Source organism: Lontra canadensis, unplaced genomic scaffold, assembly GCF_010015895.1.
Source record: "Lontra canadensis isolate GAN:19392208 unplaced genomic scaffold, GSC_riverotter_1.0 scaffold228, whole genome shotgun sequence".
Classification (NCBI taxonomy): domain Eukaryota; kingdom Metazoa; phylum Chordata; class Mammalia; order Carnivora; family Mustelidae; genus Lontra; species Lontra canadensis.
The window spans coordinates 459,835-474,978 of NW_022631222.1; the positions used below are offsets into that span (position 1 = coordinate 459,835).

The 15,144-nt window shown below is 45.3% G+C and overlaps 1 protein-coding gene across 2 annotated transcripts in view; it reads right to left on the reverse strand.

Moving 5' to 3' along the window:
* NINL (ninein like) overlaps positions 1–15,144 on the reverse strand; it is a 156,933-nt gene that overhangs the window by 7,469 nt on the left and 134,320 nt on the right. For both annotated transcript variants that reach the window (XM_032849436.1, XM_032849435.1), the window contains 2 exons: positions 4,576–4,731; positions 3,785–3,898 (listed from right to left, as the gene is read on the reverse strand). In XM_032849436.1, coding sequence (XP_032705327.1) covers positions 3,785–3,898; positions 4,576–4,731 — 270 coding nt within the window. The remainder of the gene's footprint in view (positions 1–3,784; positions 3,899–4,575; positions 4,732–15,144) is intronic.

The following is a 15,144-nucleotide window of genomic DNA, read 5'->3' on the forward strand; positions in this document are numbered from 1 at the left end:
TTCTTTTTTTTTTTTTTTTTAAAGATTTTATTCATTTATTTGACAGAGAGAGAAGATCACAAGTAGGCAGAGAGGCAGGCAGAGAAAGGAGGGGGGGGAAGCAGGCTCCCTGCTGAGCAGAGAGACCTATGCGGGGCTCGATCCCAGGACCCTGAGATCATGACCTGAGCTGAAGGCAGAGGCTTAACCCACTGAGCCACCCAGGCGCCCCATGTGTGGCTATTCTTAGGACGGGGTCATCCTGGAGAAACACCCGCACCCCCCACACAAAGTTTCCAGAATAGCTATTTTTGGAGAGTCCAATATAATGATTTAAAGATCAGGTGACCAAAATACATTTCTCAGAGATACCTGGTCTTCATCCACAGATCCCGAAAATGCTTCAGAGGCATAGAGTTAAATAGGTGTCTTGTTATTAATGAAGATGATTTTTGGACCACACCTAGCAGCGGCGGTTGGCTGGCAGGAGGGCCAACCACAAGATTAAGGGTTGGAATTTTTAGTCCCACCCCCACCTCCCTGGAGGGAAAAGGGCTGGAGGTTGAAACAGCCAATGGCCAATGAATGACTTGGTCAATCACAACTGTGTAATGAAGCCTCCAGAAAAACCCAGAAGGACAACCATATGATCTGTTTCTGGAGATCTTCCAGGCTTGGGGAATCAGAACACTTCCATGTGCCACCAGGCTGGGCTCAAGCTCTATGAGGACAGATGTTTGGGACCTTGACCTACCTATCTCTTCCTCTGGCTATAAGTTCGTTTCCTTATCATATCCTTCAATGAACTGGTAAGTGTTAAGTGTCTTCCCTGAGTTCTGTGAGCCACACTAGCAAATCAGTCAAACCTCGGGAGGAGGTGGTTGAAACTGCCAATCTATAGCTAGCTGGTCAGAAGCATAGGTTACAGCCTGGTCCTGGGGATGGCCTCTGGAGGGGCTGCGGGGGCAGTCTTGTAGAACTAAACTTCACCTGTGGGGTCTGATGCTGTCTCCGGGCAGAGAGTGTCATAACAGAATTGGATTCTCAGACACCCTGCTGGTCTATGAACTGCCTGTTGTGTCTGGGGAGCCCCCCACACAGTGGTGGAATTGGGTCTGGGAACCCTGAGAGAGAGGGACAGAGAGGGGAGAACCAGTTCGAAAACACACCCCTACAAATGTAGCCTCCTCCTGACTTTCATGCTCTAGATACTGATCTGGCCAGAAGCTGAGCCCCAGACCAGGCCCTGCTGACACCATATCAGAGTGCCCACCCATCCCAAAGGTGCTCCTGCTCTCTAATAGCACTCCCCAACACCCTGATGCCGCTCCTTTTTTAAACACTTTGCCCCCATGCCCCTCACTGCCACCCACTGAGGCCACGCTTCCGCTCTGGACTCCAATGCCAGGGACAAACTCCTGTGGGAAGGCCCCTTTCTGGCCCAGCGTGAGGTCTCTGTGTCTGTGGCCCTAGCCTGCAGCTGTCTGTGCAGGACGAGCAGCCCATAACACCTGCCACCCCATCCCCGCTGACTGCCTCCTGAGCCTCTCATCTCCCTCCTGGTGGAAGTGAGGCTCTAGCTGGAGCCGGGACCAGCTCTGGAAACCTCACCTCCACTAATACATAACAAGGGGAAGATGTCTCCAGAGAGCACTGGGGCCTCCCACAGCCAGAAAATGAGGGTTGTTGTGTTCTGGGAGCTGAGGCACAGCAGTGAGCTGCCTCAGCCATCAGCTCTGCCCCCCTGAGCTCATAGGCTGCTCTTCCTGCCCCTTGAGGGATGGGGGCTCTGTTCTCTTTGTCTTGAGAGGTGAGGAATGTGTCCTCGCCCATGGAGAGGTGGGCTCTGTGCCCTCCCTCTGAATCCAAGTTGGACCAACAGGATGTAGGGGGAGTAATGTTCTGGAATGCCACGGCACAGTCCTAAGGAGCCTGACAGCTCTGACTGCTCCTCTAAGGGCCTCTGGTCATCTCTCCTACCCAAGCTTCACTGCTGCTGTACTCAGAGAACCCCATGCCACCGAGAGGCTGGGTGTACTGGGCCCCCAGGCACCAGCCAAACCCACATACCAGCCCTGTGAGCCAAGGGCTTGCAAACAGCTGATCCAGCCGTGCCTTCAGAGGATGCCTGTCCCAACCCCACTGGACTGCCGTGGCCCCCCTGACACAGCAAGTGACAACAGCCCAGGTGAGCCGGTGAGCCCACAGACCGTGAAGGAGAATGGTGCACAGTGCTACAAGCGGCCAGGTTTGGGGGCGGCTTGATACGCTGCAAGTCAGAACCAAGCCAAGATGGGGATTCCCAGGGACATGTGGTGCGTGCAGCATTCTGCTCCCCCACCCTCACTCTGAGCAGCAAAAAGTCCCTTGGCCAGGCCCTTTAATGCCCTCCCCCGAGTTGCTCCCCTCCTTACACCTGTTCAAGCTGCCCTCTCTCCCTCTGGGCCCTCCGCCTCAGAACCACCCACACAAGGGTGCCAGTCCTGACACTGACTCCCTCCCGCATGGCTCCACGCCCATCCTTACCGCGCGCGACTGTCACGAGACTCCTTACATACCCTGTAGGCTCCCCTTACTTCCCTCATGGGAACTTTCACTGATGTGGTTTTGGGGGTCCTCTTCTAGATCACAAAGAAGGGGAAACCAGCTCATATCACAGAAGGACTTCCTAAGTAAGGTATCTTCTGCCTGTGACAATGGCTGACTCCTAGTCCCAAGGGCTCAAACTGCTCAAGGCAACTTCTCAAGCTTCCTTTCAGACTTAAAGAAAGACAGAGAAGGGATCCTCTAAATGCTCAGAAGTACCTCTGGGGCAGTGCTTGTTTGCAGTGGGAAGGCTGAGAGCCCACAAGCCCCCAAAACACATCATAAGGCCTGGGTGGTGGTGGGGGTCCCACAACCAAGTCCAACTATAGGGCCAGGAGCCAGTTGGGGAGCCCTAAAGAGGCTCAGTGAGGGAAGTACGCAGGTGCCACACCCAAGGGAGGATAGTCCTGGGCCTCAGGCCAGTGGGTTAGAGACCCCTCCCACACCGTGCTGGAGAGGTTTCTCCCATGGCCCCTCTTTCCTTCCTGCAGCCCCCAGCCCTCTAAGTGCACCCCGCATCTAAGTCCACACGGGGTCCTCAGGGTACCTCCCGCAGTCACACACCCGCCATTCTCTCTCCTGCTCCCCCAGAAAGAACCAGCTCCCCCTCTCTTGTGTCCCTGGACCTCACACTGTCAGGGCACCCCAAGGCCCTTGCTTGGTCTGTCCTGCTCTCATTTACTTGTCCAAGACTACAAGCTCTCCACCTTCCTATCTCTGTACCTTGAGAATCTGGTGCGCTGGATAAATGCTATAGCAGGAGAGGAGGCAGGAGGCGGGAGCTTGACACCCACACTGTGTGCAATTTCAGAGCTTCTGTGCACAAAAAAAGCCTGTGTGAGTATCGGATGGGGCACCTAGCTTGCTAACCACAGGGACTGCTCCGCCCTATGTCCTTGGATCTGGTGCCAACTCCTCCACCTCAGAAGCTACCTGTCACTCTCCTTCGCTCTTCTGATTTGCAGATGGCACATCCAATAGAACAGCCTACTGGCCTCCTTCCCTTGTGCATAAACAGCTGTGCCCATGGATTGCTCAACTGAGCCTGGACAAAGCCCAATTCTGTCCTGGGACTGTAAGCACCCAGCCAGCTGTGTAACCTCAGTCCAGCCTAATGACCTCTCTGGGCCAGACCAGTCCTGGCCAGGCTCTGTCAGTGCTAAACCGTGTTGACTTTCTTCCAGCTGAGACCCAGCCACTGGCCATCATGCACACCCACCTGGTCTTGACTTTCTTTAAGAGTCTCTCTCAGCTGTGACTGTGACAGTCTCAGGCTCTGACATTCCTGATTCATGTGTTTGAGTTCAAGTTCAAGTTTTTGGATGTGCTCACCCTGCTTTTAAAAAATCAATTTCATAAATATAAGAAATTGCATTGATACATGTTTGATGCAGAAACTTCAGAAATGTACAGAAAAACAAAGATTACAAAATTTAAATCACCCATCATCCCAGAAGCCTAAGGACCACACCTGACACTGCCGTTACTTCAGCCCTTCCTCCAAATGTGCATTTCTAGCCATAAGACTAATATAGCATCGTGTATGCTATGCTTTCCTCAGTGTATCTTGGGCACTTCCCCATGACATGAAATATTATTTGAAACATAATTTTTAACGGCTGCACCAGAATTTACAGCCTCATTCAGTATTATTGATGATTCAAGCTGATTCCAATCGTTTTGCTATTAGAAATATCACAGCAATGAAAATACTTCCAGCTAAGTCTTTTCACGATGATCAAACACCCATAAGCAGAATTATAAAGTCAGAGCATACCAATATTCTTGATGTATATTTTTCCCAAATGTCCTCCTGAAAGGTCTACCAATTTACTCTCCTAGCATCAGGATTTAATTCCTTTCTGGTTTTTCTAGATATTGAGGATTTGCAAAAGCTGCTAAGTCAACAAATTTTCCAGGGCGCTTACTTACTAAGTCTCTCTCCTTACCTGAGGGGTGAGTCTACCTCCAGGCATTTTAAGGCTATTCCTGATGTTTTCAGATACTCACCTGCAGCTCCTCCCACTGACCCACCTCCTCCAGTCTCTGTGTTAATAACTGAATGGTGATGCAGTTTTCATTCTGGGCATGGTGGGGAGAGGCCACCTCTCCCGGCTGAAGGAACTTCTCATTGAGCTGCGACACTTCATCCCTACATTTCTGACTCTGAAGCAAAATGGGTTAAAATGCAGATGACAAAGTTATTTTTTTTTTTTTTTTAAACAGCAGCTCAATTCAGATCATTCCAGTGGCTCCTGGACCAGGAATGACTTTGTTCCCTGAGGAACATCTGGCCATGTCTGGAGACACTGCTCGTTATCACGGCTGGGGAGGGGACGGTTCCGGCATGTCATGGGGGAGGCGCTCAGCACCCTTCAGTGCAGGACTGATCCAGCCCCATTTGGCCACAGGGCCATGGAGCAGAAAGCCTGCACCATGACCCGGAGGCAGTGAAACACATCTGGATCATGAGAGGTGTTTACATCATGAGCACACAAATCATTGCTCTCAAGACCTTTCATATTTTTCGCATTTCCTTCATGGTTATTTCCAATTATTATTTTAAGCAATTTGACAGAAAACACCCAACTGAAGTATATGAAGCTCCTCAGTGTCTCCTCTGATCTTTGTCATTAAACACATAAACACAGCTTTCAGCAGGGTGCAGGCAGTGATTAAATTGTATATTCTGCTTTTGCTCAGGATCCCCTGGCCAGCAGCCAGTGGATGCACAACAGGCGCCCGCCAGGAGACAAGAGAGGGCATGGTGCGAGCAAGCAGCAGCTACAACACTGCCCCTATGACCACCCCCCACTGTGGAAATACCCATTACTTTCAACTATTTGTTATGAGTGTCTTCATAGGCACCGCACGACTGCTGATCTGCTTTTTCCCACGGCATCAGTTCTCGAGGCCATCGAGGCCGAGCACCTACAGCCCCAGATGTGGGAAGAGCAGCGTCCCTGGTACCGCTTTCCAGCGCTGCCGGCAAAGCACGGGCACCACTCCCCCGATGGCTGCGCCAGCAACCTCTTACTATTATGTGTCTGAGGATCTGAGGATCTGAGGAGCAGGGGCGAGAACCCTGAAGTTGTTGCAACTTGGATCATTCATGCTTAGTGAGTCTACCCATTTTTCTAGTGACCACTGCTCCCTCTCTTCTCTGTACAGAGATTGTTGCCTCATCCTGTCCTTAAAATCTCAGAACTGAGAGCAAAGAGGTGTTTTCAACACATCATAAGCTCACGGCCATTATGTCTGGTATGGAACTCGGTTGTGTTTACTACATTTCATTGTGAAAATTGTTTTTCAGTATTAATACACATTCATCTTGTTCTGAGGACAGCCTTGATTTCATTAACAACCAGAAATGGAATCTGCCTTCAGTTAATTTTCTTCTGCTTACCTTTAATATTTAGTCTCTGTTTGGAAATAATTTCAAATTTCTGCAACAGGGCCAGGGCTATGACAGAGAACATCTATGCACCCTTCAGCCAGGCTCACCGGCTGGCAGCATCCCTCATGTGCTTTTGCGGTGGACACGCTCTGCAGGTACGTGTATGCTCATGTATAACCACACACACACACACACACACACACACATGAGGCCCTGCATAATGTTTCCTAAGGAGATGAGTGTGTTCTCACATGGCTGGCATGCAGGTCTGGCTCAGGACAGGAATCATACCACCCACCTCCCAGTTTTGTCAACTGGCCCAATTATGCCCCTTCCTCCCCTCAGGCAGTGCCTTTATTAGGCAGGCTGTTTTAGATTCCTTGAATCTGGGAAGTTCTGTGGCCTTTGTCTTGTATGACACTGAAAATTTTGACAGATACAGTCCCTCCCCGCCTCGCCCCTTTAACAAACACTTCCTCACTTGGGGTCTGCCAGATGCTCCTGTGACTAGGTTGAGGTGTTTGCCCTGCAGGGCATCCTGCTGGGAGCACAGAGTGCCCCCTCTCTCTCCATGTCTGTGTTCATCACCTCATTTCTAAGTTGCACTCATCTGGGTTTTATTGCAGAAGACAAAACGAGATGCTAGCAGTCATTTCCTGGTCACATTTTTTTGTTTGTTTGTTTTTATACAGAGTATTTATAATCAGATTTAGTTTATTGGCCCAATCTGAGCATTCTTTTTACACATTCAGTTATTTCTTTGTATTAACACTTACTGTCATAACAGATTTTTTTTAGCTTCATTTCTGTCATCTAATTTCTACTCTCTACTTTTTTATTAATCATTTTTTTAAATTTACTTTCAGCATAACAGTATTCATTGTTTTTTGTACCACACCCAGTGCTCCATGCAGTCCGTGCCCTCTCTAATACCCACCACCTGGTTCCCCCACACCCCCACACCCCCACCTCTTCAAACCCTTCAGATTGTTTTTCATAGTCCATAGTCTCTCATTGTTCACCTCCCCTTCCAATTTCCCCCAACTGCCTTCTCCTAACTCCCCATATCCTCCATGCTATTTGTTATGCTCCACAAATAAGTGAAACCATATGATAATTGACTCTCTCTGCTTGACTTATTTCACTCAGCATAATCCTGGTCACATTTTAAAACAAATGGATGTCTGTGCTACCTGGGCTTACTATAAACCCAGTCAGGCCTTTAGGCCTAGTTTCCAGTTTATAGGCAGTATAAGGAACAGAGGAGCAGACTGAATGACACTATCAGATCCAGAATGTGGGACGGCCTACAAGACAACTGCCAAGTCTCTTCAAAGAGACAGACCTGAAGGGGCGAAACAGGTGTGCCAGGTTAAAAAGACTAAACACACTGAGGCAGGCTGGCCATATTTTCCAAAGACAGCCTCAACGGCCTCTCCCACCCCACATCCCCTTCTGCACAGTGACCTGGACACTCCCCACCCAGAGGAGGCTGTGTTCCTCCCTGTGCCTTGCGGCATCTGGGTAAGGGTGTTATGGAGTGATTTCTGAGGTCAGAAGCCTTGTCCCCTGCCATGTGGTCTTCCTGGTGCCCCCTTGTGACACTCCCTCCAGGAGCCGAGTCCCACAGAGAGAAGCCCGCACATGATTCCAGCCCTGGCCTCTGGGTCACCCCAACTGTCCAGTCTTTCCAGCCCCCATGATGCAGAGCAGAGGAGGGCCATCTGTTCTGCACCCCATCTGGAGTCCTGACCCACAGGTTCTGTGAGTGCGATCAGGCAGCTATTTTCTGCCACCAGAATGGCATTGATGGTTCAATGGATCATCCTTAACTGTATCCTAGTTCCAAAAAATTTACCATAGAAGATATTTTTGAATAATTAGGGAAATGTAAATATGGTTGGGATATTGGATGGTGTTAGATAATTACAATTAGATTTCTTAGGTGTTACAGTAATACTGTGGTTAGGTAGAAGTTGCCTTAGAAGCAGGGTCTCACTCTCTTCCTTTCAAATGGCTTGAAAACACACCCACACATACACACCGTACAGAGAGATACGAAGATGGGTATAAACAAAGAGCTAAAGTAGTTATGGTATTGTTAACAACTGTCAAATTAAGGTTGTAGTATGGGGCTGATCAGTCAGTGTATATTATGTCAACTGTACTGTGTGTTTAACGTTTTTTATTCTAAAAACCTGAGGGAAGAGAACAAATGGATACCTAGAATCCATTTATAAGTGTGTCCTAGAAATAGGCTCAAAAGGGGACGGGAGGCCCAGGAAAGCCCCAGATGGGTCCTTTCATAGGAAGTTGGTCACAGGCAAATACAGCTGAATTTTTCATCTTAACTCAACCCAGGAATTACCCTCCTGATAGACAAGGCCTAAGCAAGGCTACCACACCCTCACCATGGACACAGACACCCAGAGCTGGGATCCCAGACAAGCCATCTGCTCATCAGTGGTCTGACACAGCAGAACCACTCAGTGACCACAGGCAGAGGGCAGAGGCAGCACTGGGAGAGAAGAGCCTTGGGACTGACCTCAGGGACGGCACAGATTCAAGAAGCCACACTTGGCAACTACCCCACACCCCCACCCCGAGAACTAACGAGTAAGTTCAGCGAGGTGGCAGGTCTTGCTAACCCACTGTATTTCTATGTCCTGACAGTGAACACACAGAAACCCAAATTAAAAACATAATACTAGTTCTGGTCTCTGGTCTGATGTGAAAAAAGCTCCATCTCCCCAATAAGAAAAAGGCTGTGTAAACTGAAATCAACAACTCCTCTTCGAAACCTTAGAGAATTGTTATCATAGGGCAAACCAACACCCTGAAAACTGGAGAGACAGGCTAAGGGTTCCCAGCTTACCAGGAGCAGAGGTTGGAACCTGAAACAGGAAGGGAAGTGGGTGCTTTAAGGACGAACGCTAGAGGCTGCGCCTGGCAGGCTTGAGAGTAAAAAAGTCACGGTCTCAGGAGAACCCCCACCTTTCCTGAGATGTACCAGGTTCTTTCCCTTAACATCAGAGAAAATCCTCTCAGGCTTCTAGCAAGTAGGGGTAAAGTAATTGCTATGGACTGAACTATGCCCCTCCAAATTCCTATGCTAAAGCCCTCAACTCCCAATGTGACTGGAGATGAGGCTTTCAGGAGGTAATTAAGGTGAAATGAGCTTATATGGGTAGGGTCCTAATCTGACAGGACTATGACCTTTTAAGAAGTAGAGGACTGTCTCTCTCCCTCTGTGTGGCCCTGTGGAGGAAGGGCCATGTGAGGACAAAGAAGGCTGGAGGTCTTCTAGAGGTCTGGAAGTCAGGACGGTCAGGAAGGTCTGGAGGTCAGGAAGAGGGCTCTCACCAGGAACCAAGGCAGCTAGTATCTCATCCTGGACTCTGGCCTCCAGAACTACCAGACAATAAATTCCCATGAAGTCCCTCAGCCTACTGCACTTTGTTACAGCAGCTGAAGCCATTCTAAAGGACACTCAGAGGGTTCTGTTCCCTTCAAGAGAAATAACTATACCGGAGCTTAAACAGCCACAAACCCTCCAGCCTTTCTGTCTTAGCACACACCACCAATCAGAGTGGCTAAAATGAGAGTGACACCACCAAATGCTGGCCAAGGATGTGAGGAAACTGGATCAAGCATAGATTGCTGGTGGGAATGTAAACTGTTACTGTCACTCTGGATAACAGGCAGTTTCTTACGAAACTAAACATGTAACTACCATAAATTCAGTACTTGCACTCCTGGGCACTTATCCCGGTGAAATGAAAACTTACGTTCATTGAAAAAAAAAAGTGCATAGGAATGTTCAGAGCAGCTTTATTTGTGCTAGACCAGAACTGGAATCAGCCCAGCTGTCCTTTAAAAGGTGAGCATTAAACTGTGGGACATCATCACACAGAACAACATTCAGTAATAAAAAGAAGCTAACTACCATTCAGGCAATGCTAGATGAATCTCCAGGCAAGTATAGCGTGTGAGAATGGTCAATCCCAAAAGGTACACTCTCTATGATGTTTTTTAATATGACATTTTGAAATGACAGTTTTAGAAATGAAGGACAGAGGAGTGGATGTCCAGGCTCAGGGGCGAGGGTGGGTAGGCAAGAAGGTGTAAGTGTGGTTGTAGAAGAACAGCATGAAGGATCCCTAAGGAGTTGGAACTGTTCAGTATCTCTCTCTCTCTCTCTTTTTTTTTTAAAGATTTTATTTATTTATTTGAGAGAAACTGAGAGAGCATGGGCAGGGGAGAGGCAGAGGGAGAGAGAAAAGAAGGCTTTTCGCTGAGCAGGGAGCATTCCGGGACCCTGGGGTCATGACCTGAGCCAAAGGCAGATACTTAACCGGCTGAGCCATCCAGATGCTCCAGAACTGTTCAGTATCTTGACTGTGATGGTGGATGCATGAACCCACACAGTGATGAAATTGTATAGCACTCAGTACACACACACCACACATACATGCACACACACGGACACATGTACACATCTATACACAGACTTACACACAGACATACACATACACACACAAACCCATACACACACACATACATACATGCACACACATACCCAAACAAATGAGTACGCAAGTAAAACTGGAGAAATCTAAGTAAGATCCATGGATTGTATCAACATTAATAGCTTGTTATCATATTTGTTACAGGCTGATTTCTGTCAACCCAGAAATCATATGTTGAAGTTCAAACTCCCAATACCTTAGAATGTGACTGTATTTAGAGATAGAGTCTTTAAATAGGTGATTAACAATAAATGAGATCCTAAAAGTGGGCTCTAATCTAATATGAAAGTTATTAGGATGAGATTAGAATACAAGCATGTAAGAGGGACGGCCATGTGAGGACAGAGGGAGAAGACGGCCATCTACAAGACAGGCTTCATGAAATTAACTTGCTGACCCTTGACCTTGGACCTCTAATCTTGAGAAATGTAAGGAAATAAATTTCTGTGTGTAAGCCACTCAGTCTGTGGCATTTTGTTATGGCAGCCCTAGTGAACTAATACAGATATTATACTTTAGTCTTATGAAGTGTTACCACTAGGGATCCAAAATCTTTGGGAAGCAGCAAAAGCAGTTCTAAGAGGGAAGTTTATACCAAGTCAGGCATACCTCAAGATGAAAGACAAATCTCTTATACACAATCTAACTTCATATAAAAAGGAGTTAGAGAAAGAACAAACAAAACCCAAAACCAGTAGAAGGAAGGAAATAATCAAGATTAGAGCAAAAATAAATGACATATAGAAACTAAACAAGCAAAAAAACCAGTAGAACAGACCAATGAAACCAGGAGCTGGTTCTTTGAAAAATTAATAAAATTGATAAACTCCTGGCTAGATTTATCAAAAAGAAAAGAGAAAGAAGGCAAATAAATAAAATCACAAATGAGAGAAGCAAAATAACTAACACCACAGAAATACAAACAATTCTGAGGGACTATTATGAAAAACTCTATGCCAACAAATTGAACAGCTCAGAAAAAATGAATTCCTAGAAACATATAAACTACCAAAACTAAAACAGAAAGAAACCGAAAATTTGAATAGACTGATAACCAGCAAATAAATTGAAACAGTAATCAAAAATCTCCCAACAAGGAAAAGTCCGGAACCAGATGGCTTCATAGGCAAAATCTACCAAACATATAAATTAGAGTTAATACCCATTCTTCTCAAGCTATTCCAAAAAAGTAAAAAAGGAAGGAAAACTTCCAAATTCATTCTATGAGGCCCATATTACCCTGATACGAAAACCAGATAAAGACACCACCAAAAAAGAGAATTATAGGCCTGTTTTCTGATGAACACAGATGCAGGAGTCCTCAAAAAAATACTAGCAAACCAAATCCAACAGTAGCAAAAATCATTCATCACAATCAAATGGGATTTGTTCCTGGGTTGAAAGGGTTGTTAAAAATTTGCAAACCAATCAACATAATATATCACATTAATGAAAGAAAGGATAAGAACCATATGACTATTTCAATAGATATGGAAAAAGCTAAGTACAACATCCATTCATGATTAAAAACCCTCAGCAGAGTAGGTTTAGAGGGAACATAATAAAGGCCACAGATGAAAAAGCTACAGCTAGCATCATCCTTTAATGAGGAAAAAGCTCTCAGTTTTTCTCAGGTCAGGAATAAGACAGGGATGGATGTTCACTTTCACCACTTTCATTCAACACAGTATTGGAAGTCCTGGCCATAGCAATCAGGCAAGAAAAAGAAAAAGCAACTAAATTGGCAAGGAAGAGGTAAAACTTCCCCTATTTGTAGATGACATGATACTATATATAGAAAACCCAAAAGACTCCACCAAAAAGTTGCTAGAACTGATAAATGAATTCAGGAAAGTTGTAGGATACGAAATCAACATACAGAATCTGTTGCATTTCTATACATCAAATATGAAGGAGCAGAAAGAGACCTTAAGGAATCAATCCCATTTATAATGACACAAAAAAACAGTAAGATACCTAGGAATAAACCTAACCAACATAGTGAAAGACCTGTACTCTGAAAACTATAAAATACTGATTAAAAAAACTGAAGATGACACAAAGAAATGGAAAGACATTCCATGCTCATGGCTCAGAAGAACAAATATTGTTAAAATGTCCATACTACCCAAAAGAGTCTACACTTTTAATGCCATCCCAATCAAAACATGAACAGCATTTTTCCCAGAGCTAGAACAAGCAATCCTTAAATTTGTATGGAACCACAAAAGACCCTGATTAGCCCAAGCAACCTTAAAAAAGAAAAGGTGAGGAGCGCCTGGGTGGCTCAGTGGGTTAAAGCCTCTGCCTTTGGCTCAGGTCGTGATCCCAAGGTCCTCGAATCAAGCCCCGCATTGGGATCTCTGCTCAGCGGGGAGCCTGCTTCCCCCCACCCCTGCCTGTCTCTCTGCCTACTTATGATCTCTGTCTGTCAAATTAAAAAAAAAAAAAAAACATTTAAAAAGCTCTGCATGGCAAAGGAAACAATCAACAAAACTAACAGGCAGCCTACAGAATGGGAGAAGATATTTGCAAATCACATATCTGATAAAAGGTTAGTATCCAAACTATATAAAGAACTTATAGAACTCAATACCCAAAAAACCAACTAATTTTTAATCCAATTTAAAAATGGGCAGACCACATGAATAGGCATTTCTCTAAAGAAGATATCTGGAAGGCCAACAGACACATGGAAAGATCACTCATCACCAGGGAAATACAAATCAAAACTACAAGATATCACCTCATGTCTGTCAGAATGGCTAAAATCAACAACACAAGAAAAAACAGGTGTTGGTAAAGAGGCAGAAAAAGGGAAACCTTCATGCACTGTTGGTGGGAATGAAAACTGTACAGCTACTGTTGAAAATAGTATGGCAATTTCTCAAAAAGTTAAAAATAGAACTACCCCATAATCCAGCAGTCATACTACTAGGTATTTACCCACAGAATACAAAAATACTAATATAAAGGCATACATATACCCAATGTTTACAGCAGCATTATCTACAATAGCTACATTACAGAAATAGCTCCAGTATATACTGCTTGATGAATGGATAAAGAAGATGTGAGATACACACATACACACACACAATGAAATATTACTTGGTCATAAAAAAGAATGAAATCTTGCCATCAGCAATGACATGGATGGAGCTACAGGGCATACTGCTAAGCAAAACAGAGAAAGACAAATACCATATGATTTCACTCATATGTGGAATTTCAGAAACAAAACAAATGAGCATAGGGAAATAAAGATAGAGAGAGACAAACCTAGAGAGTACAGAGAACAAATTGATGGCTACCAGAGGGGAGGTGGGTGGGAGGATGGATAAAACAGGTAAAGGGAATTAAGGTCTACATTTATCATGATGAGCACTGTGTGATGTATGAAGTGTTGAATTACTATACGTGCACTGAAACTAGTATTACACTGGATGTTAAATGAAATTTAAATAAAAACTTAAAATATTACCATTGGGGGAAACTGGTCAAAGGATTTGAAGGATTTCTCTATATTTCTTACAACTACATGAGTTGCAATTATCAATAACAATATCAATTTAAAAAAGAATTTAAAAAACCAAGAATGATACATCCCAGCTTGTGTGCTTCCTCCTTAATAATTCGTCCAAAAGGGCACCTGCAATGGCTCAGTCAGTTAAGTGTCTGCCTTCGGCTCAGGTCATGATCCTGGGGTCCTGGGATAAAGTCCCGCATTCGGCTCCCTGCTCAGCAGACACTCTGCTCCTCTCTCTGCCCCTGACTCCGCTCATGTGCACGCTTTCTTTCTCTCTTTCAATCTCTGCCTCACAAAAATAAATAAATATATAATCATCCACAAGCCAGCAATTGAGACCAAGTATGAAAGGCATCTGTGCAGTGAAAAGAAGGGCCATACCTACCCCAATGTTCATAGTAGCAATGGCCACAGTCACCAAACTGTGGAAAGGGCCAAGATGCCCTTCAACAGACGAACGGATAAAGAGGATATGGTTCATACATACAATGGGATATTATGCATCCATCAGAAAGGATGAATAACCAACTTTTGTATCAACATGGACAGAACTGGAGGAGATTATGCTGAGTGAAGTAAGTCAAGCAGAGAGAGTCAATTATCATATGGTTTCACTTGTTTGTGGAACATAAGGAATAACATAGAAGACATGGGGAGAAGTAAAGGAAAAGTGAATTGGCAGAAATTGGAGGGGGAGATGAGTCATGAGAGACTGTGGATTCTAAGAAACAAACTGAGGGTACTGGAGGGGAGGGAGGAGTGGGTTAGGTGAACCTGGTGGTGGGTATTATGGAGGGCACGTATTGCATGGAGTACTGGGTGTGGTGTATAATCAATGAATCTTGGAACACTAAAAAAATAAAAAAAATAAGTAAAAAAAAAAAAAAAGGCATCTGTGTATGGGGGCAAAGAGAGGACCAGTGTGGGGTTAGTGCTGAAACATATTGGGAAGGGTGTTTATGCGTGGGTTAAGGGGAGACTGATCAATAATAAGTGGATCTTCAAAAATAGAAACCAGCTTCTCACTGCTAGGATATGGTTCCTAGGATAGGATATCCTCTTCTCACTGCTAGATAGGAGTTATAAATATGGAAAGGGAGAAACTAGGCTCATCCCTATGATAT